An 8,866-nucleotide genomic window follows, 5' to 3' on the forward strand; every position below is an offset into this window, starting at 1 on the left:
ATTTTTAATATTTACGATTTATACTTTTATAGTTATTTATTTATATATATACTATATATTTTGGGGTTAGGCTGTCCAAATTGCACTGTATAATATGTTTTGAATTAATATGTTTTGAATTAATATGTTCTTGGGTTTTTTCCAAATATATATATATATATATATATACATGTATTAATTCAACCTTAATCTGAGTTTCTGGACAAGAAAGAGGGTAAACATTTGAAATTTCATTCTAAAACCCAATTTTTTTTTGTCTTTTCATGGCTTATGATCTATCAAATTTGTAGTTTTCTTTATTGGTTTTGAGTGTTTATCTTAAAACTCAAGTTTCTTGGTTCTTTGCTCTTGGTGTAAATCGAATACATTTGTGGAGTCGTTTAAATATGTTGGATTTTAAATATATTGGATTTTAAATTGTCATACAATTTTTTTTATCGATAGTCTGTGATTGGAACCATAACTCTTATTTATTCAAATTGTATTAATATGTAAAGACCAAGTGTAACCGATGTTCCTATATCATCGTTAAATCTTATCCTATAAAACCAATGGAACTTCAAAATCGTTAAAATTCATGGCTCCCGCCGCATTGCACGGGTACACAACTAGTCATGATTAAAATTAAGAAAATTGTATTTGGAAGTGGCAGGGGAAGCCAAAGTCATAGATTATGAAGTATTATCATTAATGTATGATGTATCTAGCTTTATTTGATAGACTTGGTGGTAAATTTGGAGCCACAGAAGATTGTGGTCCTAGTTCTAGTGTTCTTGGATCCTTCTGCACTAATCATCTTAATTACCATTACCCCGTTCCCTATGTGAACTTCATTGTGCTAATTTTGTTCGTGATTTGGGATTTGGTCTTCCTACAGTTCTGCGGCTTATAAATATCATGTGCAAACTAATCAGATCATATAAGTAGAGAACAGCGTTGGATACTCATTTTTCATTGCCTGCATTTGTTGATTCCCAGACGTGAGCTCTTTCTGAGTTCAATTTATAACATTTAGCACTTTGCTTCTGCTGAGATGTAACTTGATTCTTTCCGAATAATCTTAGTAAGAATCTCCTCTTGGAGAGAGAAAGAAAAAGAAGGAAAAGAAGAGATCAAAATAAGTTCTATCCTGGGTTAACAGTTCGGACAATATAGTGGTTGCTGTGGAAGCCTAGGTATAAATAGAGTTGTTTAACAGAACTTATAGAGGCTATATATTCTGAACCCTGTGAAGGGCAGGGCGATGCTTACCAATGTGTGCATGTATGCCTTTTGTGCTTGTCAGTAGTTTTGGATGAAAGGGTTTATATGGCCCCCTCATCTTTCTACTCGGTGCTGTATGAATGCTTTTATGAAGAAAAAGCAAAAATACAGAACAGAACTTTAATCAACATGAATCACAGCTATGCATTTTATGCGCTAAAAAGCTGAACCGAAGACCTTTAGGCCTCCCACCATACTTGAATAGTTACTTGGATCAAGTCTTTCTTTGCGTAAAGGAGAACTTTTATCTATTTTTGAACATGGTTTTTCTTTTGAAACAAAATAGAAGCTCAATCTCTGATACTGCATCAGATGCTAGAATCTTGATGCCTTGATGGTATTGTTCAATGCACTTAAGGAACAGGATGAAAGCAGCCTTCATAAGATGGTCTTGACGTTTCAAGTAAATCAAACTCACATAAGTCACATAATGTGAAGGACTTGTTGCTCTGTGAAGGACATGGTGGGCACCATGTTGCATTGTTTTTTGTGGTTCCCTGCAGCGATGCCACAATGTGGCACCATAACAACTATCCACATGTCATTTCTTTTGGATGATATAATTTCATATCTAATTTATCATAGCTTGCATGTTCATTTTTTCTAAACATTTTGGCTTTTCTGTATAATGCTTTATACAATATGAGCTCACATATCCATACCATAACCCATGTTTTCAGGAAACTTATGGTCGCACGTTAACTTCTTTGACAAAAACCGATGAAAACTTGTCCGACTCATTGATGAAAGTTACGGCTCTTGAAAATGCTCTTACTGCTGCCGGTGAGAAGTTCATCTTTATGCAAAAGCTTCGTGACTATGTTTCTGTTATATGTGACTTTTTGCAGGTAAGGATAGATTTAATTTATGAGTTGGCATCGTCTTAAGTTCCTTTTTTTCATCAGCTAAAAGATAAATTTGCAATTTGTTTCTTTTATGTCCTATCTGCTTTATTTGTTGTTCACCCTTACAGTACAAACAGAAGATAACCAAAAATTACTTACAATCTTTTATCTTGATTTTGAGCACCAATACTGCTGAATCATCATAAGATGGTCCCCTGTTCACCGTACATGAATTAGAAAAACGATAAGATAATATAGTTTCTGGTAAAAAGTATGTCGTGTTTGCTCACACAGAACCACTTCATTGGTAGAAGAGGGAGTTGATAAAGGACCTTGAACGTTGTATTTGAAGTTTAGGAAGAATTTCTATTGTAGTACTGAATTGTGTTGTTTTCAGCAAAGATCAAAGTCACTTGCTTAGTTGCTTATTTATATAGCTAGCCATCTTAGGCAGTGGAGTTAAGTTCTGAGGAGACAAACATGTTGGTGGGTGAATTAGTTTAATTAGTTGGTAAAGTTTACTCTTCAAAGGCATGATATTTTAATAATGGATGATGGATCAATGGGGAAGATGGAAATCGGAAACTTGAAGCTGATGGTAGTGGATCATAGTGACTTTATGGTGGTCTGGTTATGTCTTTAATCATTTTTGTTTCAGGTGTCCCCCTACCCTTTTCGCTGTGCCTTGATGATGTAGCCATAAATCTTGGAATAAAATCTCTGTGGAAAACTATGAACTTGTAGTTCTTGATAGAAGTGCCAAAAGCTTGAAAGTGAAAGTCCTGCAAATAATCTCTTTTTTGTTACTGCTTTTAAAAAATATTTCTTTTGTTATGCTAAACTGATAATCTCAATACTGAAATTTCTATTCATTTATATACACTTCTGAAATTAGGACGACTTTGTTTTGGAGGAAACTAGTGCCATCCGAGAGTCTTCTTAGTCTTCGTGGTAGCGGGCCTTGCTTCTTTTCTTTGCTATTGAATCTGCTAACACGACCATAATAGTATTTGGTGAAGAAGATAGCTAATAAAAGATTAAGATACCCTTTCTATAGTTGAATAAACTGAAGTACTGTAAATCCCTGATAAGTAACCCTGATTACAACTAATAGCATCCAACTGTACCACATAATAAAACAGAGATTTCTTTCGTTGATAGACTTCTTTAAACTCCAATTTTTGGTTGATTCTTCAGTGAGATTTCATCATTTCTAAGCTACTTTCCATTTTAGGGTTTTCTATTTATTGAATGCTTCATAAGCCAAATGGGTTTTTTTAATTGAGTGATATTGTTATTTAAAAATCTATAAGATACTTGAATTTTCTGAATTTAGATATTTCAAAATCAAATATAATAATAATAATAAGAGTAGAATACAGATTTGGTCCATCAAAATTATGGATTGGGTCCCTCAAACGAATTAATTACACATATCATCATTGTGGTTTCAGTTATGTTTGGTCCCTCAACCCAACTCTGTTAAAATAACTTCAGTTACATTAAGGGGATGTTTATCTTTTTGTTAATATTTAAATAACAAAACATCTAAATAACAAAAACCAAAAGCCACCCTTCCCCCCAAACCACATCTCTTTGATCTTTCCCCCAAAACCACCCCATGATTTTTCTAAAACCAAAACTACTTCTCCTTCCCGCAAAACCACCCCACCATTCTCCCCAAACCTAAAAACCGTCATTAATGACTGCAACCTAATCTAGATTTAAACCCACCTTATTCGTTTTCCTGGCGTAACCACTCACCCATGGTTCATTTTTCAACGTGACAACCCAGCCATGGTTTGTTCCTGGTTTGACAACCCACCACCACCTAAAAAGGCCGATGGATCCACCTTGCCCCTTTTTCCAGCCTGAGACCAACCATCATAACTTTGGTTTTGAGTGATTCCTTTTGTGTGAAGATGTAGATAAGGTTAAAACTTCTCCCAACTAAACCCCCTGCGATTTTTTGATGCAAATTTGTTTTGTTTTTTAAGGTTTTTTCGATCTATATTTTTTATTTAGTCTTCCAAAATTTTCAGATTTGTATGTGGTTTAGGTTTTTGAGGTTTTTCATATCTCCAGTTGGTGGTATTGGGTTGGGAGTCGGCCAGAAAAACGGGGGAGGGAGCGAGGGTTGTTCCGTGAGTTGCAGGTGTGGAGGGAGGGTTATTTACCAGGAAAATAGGGGAGGGAGAGGCACAGGAAAAGAAAGGGGGTAGGAGGGAAAGAGGGAGACCAAAGAAGAAGGAAAGGTGGCCGCCGGGGAAAGGGGAGTTTCACCATCATTGGAATTTGGAACTAGGGGAGAGTGGTTTAAATACATGCTTCTATTATATAATCTTTTATTCTGTAAAGAAAATATAAAAAAATGTAAAAGGACCATAATAAATTTGTATAAAACCACAGGGGCCAAATCTGTAATTTACTCTAATAATAACAATACTGCCTTTTGTCTTAGAATATGATATTACAGTAAGACTCTTGTATTTATTGTTATAAGAATATCCTTAAAAGCTAAATTAATATTGATTTAGTTAGTGTTATTTTGTAGCTCCTTAAAGTTTATATTTCAAATAATTATGTTAGCTATCTTCAGAGATTAGGTGGAGAAGATCTTATGTTGCTAATCGGTTGGGAAAGAAACTTCCTTCATTGCTAGATAGATTTAGTGTGATTATAACTTGATGTTATACTCGGACAGAAGCTCTTTTTGTACATAGTTTTGATGTCTTTGCTTTTTAGCACAGATGTCTGGTCCATTTCATATAATGCCAAAGCTGATATGATTTTTTTTTTCCAAATTCAGGATAAAGCTCCATTCATAGAGGAATTGGAGTACCAGATGCAGAAGCTTCACAAAGTACGGGCAGAAGCAAACTTGGAAAGAAGAGCAGCTGATGGTGATGATGAGCTGGTGGAAATTGAAGCATCCGTGAATGCAGCAATGGCAGTATTTAACAAAGGCGGTAGCACTTCTTCAATGGTTGAAGCAGCCAGTAGTGCTGCTCAGGCTGCATTGACTGCCTTAAGAGAATCAAGAAACCTTCCTGTGAAGTTGGACGAATTGGGTAGGGATGTTAATCTACAGAAACGTCTGGACATGAAACGAAGGGCGGAGTCACGACAACGACGAAAGGCTCAGTCTGAGTCCAAAAGAATGTCGTCTATGGAAACTGATAGTTTGCATCGTACAGTAGAAGGAGAATCAAGCACAGATGAGAGTGATGGGGAGAGCACAGCATATGAATCCAACCGTGATCAGTTACTTCAAATTGCTGGACAGATCTTCAGTGATGCAGCTGAAGAATTCTCTCAACTTTCAGCAGTTAAAGAAAAATTTGAAATGTGGAAAAAAGATTACTCGTCTAGCTACAAGGATGCATATATGTCATTAAGTATACCTGCAATCTTCTCTCCTTATGTAAGGTTGGAGCTTTTGAAGTGGGATCCACTTCATGAAGATTCAGATTTTATTGATATGCAGTGGTACGTACGCTCTGCTCAAATTTCTTGAACCTGAGAGGAAGGCTTTCATGCCTGTGCCCTTGTATAGCCCAGCAGTTGAGTGGGTGAGTAATCTGCTGGCAAGGTCAAGGTTTTCATGATGGATGTATGCCTTTCATGAAACAACCACTAAACTTATTGCTTTTGCTTTTATGCATAATTCTTTTCCTTTTCCTCACACTAGGTTGTCATTGGTGAATCCAACGATATGCTATATGTCCCATTGCATACTAATTTGTTTTCCTGGCTTACACGGTCCTTCAAAACTATCTTAATGTTGGTTTATCTGTTCAGGCATGAATTGCTCTTCAATTACGGTCTGCCTGAGGATGAAAGTCAAATCAACTCGGATGATGCTGATGTCAACCTTGTACCTGATTTGGTTGAAAAGGTTGCGATTCCTATATTACAACATGAGATCGCTCACTGTTGGGATATGCTTAGTACCAAGGAGACAAAGTGTGCTGTAGCTGCTACTAACTTGGTTTTTAGATACGTTCCCCATTCCAGCAAGTCTGTCAGTGAACTTGTCGCTGTTCTTCGTGACCGGCTTTCTGATGTTGTCGCTAATCTGATGGTATAGAATTTCTTCGTTTACTTTTAATTTTTTGCTTCACAAGCCAAGGGGTCTTCAAGAAAACAGCCGCTCTACTATTTGAGGTAGAGGTCAGGTCTGCTTACATCTTACCCTCCCAGATCTCTACCTCCAGGTGGGATGTACTGGGCTAGTTTTGTTTGGTTTTGGTTATTTTTATTTTATTTTATGGGGTTATTTAATAAATTATGAGTACTTGTATGACAATTCATTAAATTGGTGAATAGGTCCCCACGTGGAACACCCTTGTATTGAAGGCTGTTCCAAATGCAGCTAGATTTGCAGCTTATAGGTTTGGCATGTCGGTACGTCTAATGAGGAACATATGCCTGTGGAATAATGTTCTTTCAACATCCATTCTTGAGAAGCTTGCTCTTGATGAACTCTTAAGTGGAAAAATTCTCCCTCATCTTCGAAGCATTCAATCTAACATTCATGATGCGATCACAAGGACTGAGAGAATCGTTGCGTCAATGTCTGGCATGTGGACAGGTCCAGGCGTCACTGGTGAGCGAAGGTATCGTCTTCCAGTTCCTTTCTCATGCTCAGTGGGTGCATGCCTGCTAGTTATGGTTTTCTAAAAGTTGTTCCTTTTTCTTATTACACTTGCTTAGCCATGTTATACATGATGCCTAATTAATGTGTTATCCCACCGAGGGCTGCTTCAGTGTTGAACTTTTAGTTTCATTAGTTAAAGCACACCCCTCCTTCCCATTGGCCCGCGCCTTGACAAGGCTGTTGCCCCTCCAAACGAGGTCGTACTGAGGACCCACGACTGGTCCCAAAACCACATCTGGCAGATGCGATAAAATAAGTGTCCAGATTTCTATTTTAGTTTGTCCCAAAGTAAGTGTCTATTTTCAAAAGCAAGTGCCTATTTTCCAATTCTACTCTTTATTATGAGATGGAGATATTGATTACTTCCTCTGTTATCAAGGGTAAGGTTGCCATTTTGTTAATTAAAAAGTGTAATAATTGCAAAGTTCTAAAACTATGTGCCTTTCATCGTGGACATTTATTTTTGGATGGAGGGAGTATTATATATTATATTTGAGCCAATGTGCCTCTGCATTCTCACCAGGGGTTATAACTATTCCCTTGGCTTCCAACTGAAAACAATTGATTTTGAGTGTGAATATCGCCCACGATGATATAACTTGCATCACCTAAGTTTCTACCTTCAGGGATTTTTAGAAGCTTTGATGAACTAGAGTTACTGTTCTATCTCATTACCATTACATCAAAATACCATCAGGCCCGATAACCTTCATTTGATGTTAAACGTTTTTTATGTTCTTGTCCTCTGTCTGCATTTCTTGACATCAAATTCTTCTCTAATCACCTTAATCTTTTCTATGATTGCGGTTTCACTTAGTTTCATAGTGATGCTTTGTTCTAAAGGACAAATTGGTCCTGGGTGTTGTTAGATCAAGAATATAAATACAGTGTGGGCTATTTGATTAACTGGTAGTTTGATAAGCTATAGTTTCTTCACCAACTTATATTACTTTAAATGTTTATTTAGATCTTTGGTGCTTGCCTATGAAATTTTCTGCTAAAAGGAGTTGTGCTTTAAAGCTTAACCATTTTGTTTTGAAACATTTATCAGATATCTTTGTCGTGTGCCACAAACTTGTTTTCTTGCCATAAAGTCATGATTTCTATGTACAAGTTTTAGTGCTGTTTTAGCTTAATCCTTCCTTTCACACAGTAGAGGTCAGGTCTGTCTACATCTTACCCCTAACCCCACCTCCAGGTGGGATATACAGGGTTCATTTGGTTTCAGCTTGATCATTTTTTAGCTTGCTGTTTTGAATTGATTCCGAGTCATGTGTTGGTGTGATATTTTCAGCCTAAGATTGCAACCCATGGTGGATTATTTGCTTGTTCTTGGAAGAATATTAGAGAAGAGGCAGAGTTCTTCAGGGACAAATGGACTTGCTCGCCGGTTAAAGAAGATGCTAGTTGAACTCAACGAATATGATCATGCCCGCCAGGTCTCTAGAACCTTCAATCTAAAAGAAGCTCTCTGATCTCTGATGGTATTTCTGGTTCATAACTTTTTCGTATCTTCTAGTAGCTCGGTTGTCGGAACTTGTAAAAGTAGTTTGTTTTCCCTCTCTATTTTACAATATAGTGCAGAGAACCGCAAGTCATTTTAGTAAAATAGTAATCAAACTGATCCTTAAGGATTTCTGTGACATTGTTCTTGTACGCTCATTTGACTATTTGAGTACTTTTTTTGTAAGTATATAAAATACGGGGAATACTCACACCCACTGTGGTGAAACTTGAACCTTGACATCCTGGAAAGTTGGGTTACCGGCGGTAGTCAAGACTGACAATGTCATTTGCAACTCTTAGAAAGAGATTAAGGAGCTGTTTACCAAACGCTTACTCGGATAAGCGTTTACCAAGTCAAATTACTTCATCGGATGATATGGTAACCAAGAATCTTACCCGAAAGAGCGAGACAATGACCAAGAATCTTACCCGGTAAGTGAGGAGGCGACTCTTACCAAGGTAAGCGCTTATTGGGTAAATTGTTACATGCGATGTTTTGTTGGACTAAAATCTTACCTGGTAGATAAATAATAGTATTAAATTTTATTGGTAAACATTTACTGGATAAGTATTTGGTAAACGGTCCCTAAGT

General features: G+C 36.8%; 1 protein-coding gene across 1 annotated transcript in view; it reads left to right on the forward strand.

The window, feature by feature from the left end:
* The window catches only part of LOC112522992 (transcriptional repressor ILP1), an 11,586-nt gene extending 3,078 nt beyond the window's left edge, over window positions 1–8,508 (forward strand). Inside the window, exons 2-6 of the mRNA XM_025132382.1 lie at window positions 1,944–2,111; window positions 4,918–5,597; window positions 5,910–6,192; window positions 6,438–6,727; window positions 8,063–8,508. Coding sequence (XP_024988150.1) covers window positions 1,944–2,111; window positions 4,918–5,597; window positions 5,910–6,192; window positions 6,438–6,727; window positions 8,063–8,243 — 1,602 coding nt within the window. The 3' untranslated portion in view covers window positions 8,244–8,508. The remainder of the gene's footprint in view (window positions 1–1,943; window positions 2,112–4,917; window positions 5,598–5,909; window positions 6,193–6,437; window positions 6,728–8,062) is intronic.
* The last annotated feature ends 358 nt before the right edge of the window (window positions 8,509–8,866 follow it).

This window comes from Cynara cardunculus (genome assembly GCF_001531365.2).
Source record: "Cynara cardunculus var. scolymus isolate 2C chromosome LG 12, CcrdV1, whole genome shotgun sequence".
Taxonomy (NCBI): domain Eukaryota; kingdom Viridiplantae; phylum Streptophyta; class Magnoliopsida; order Asterales; family Asteraceae; genus Cynara; species Cynara cardunculus.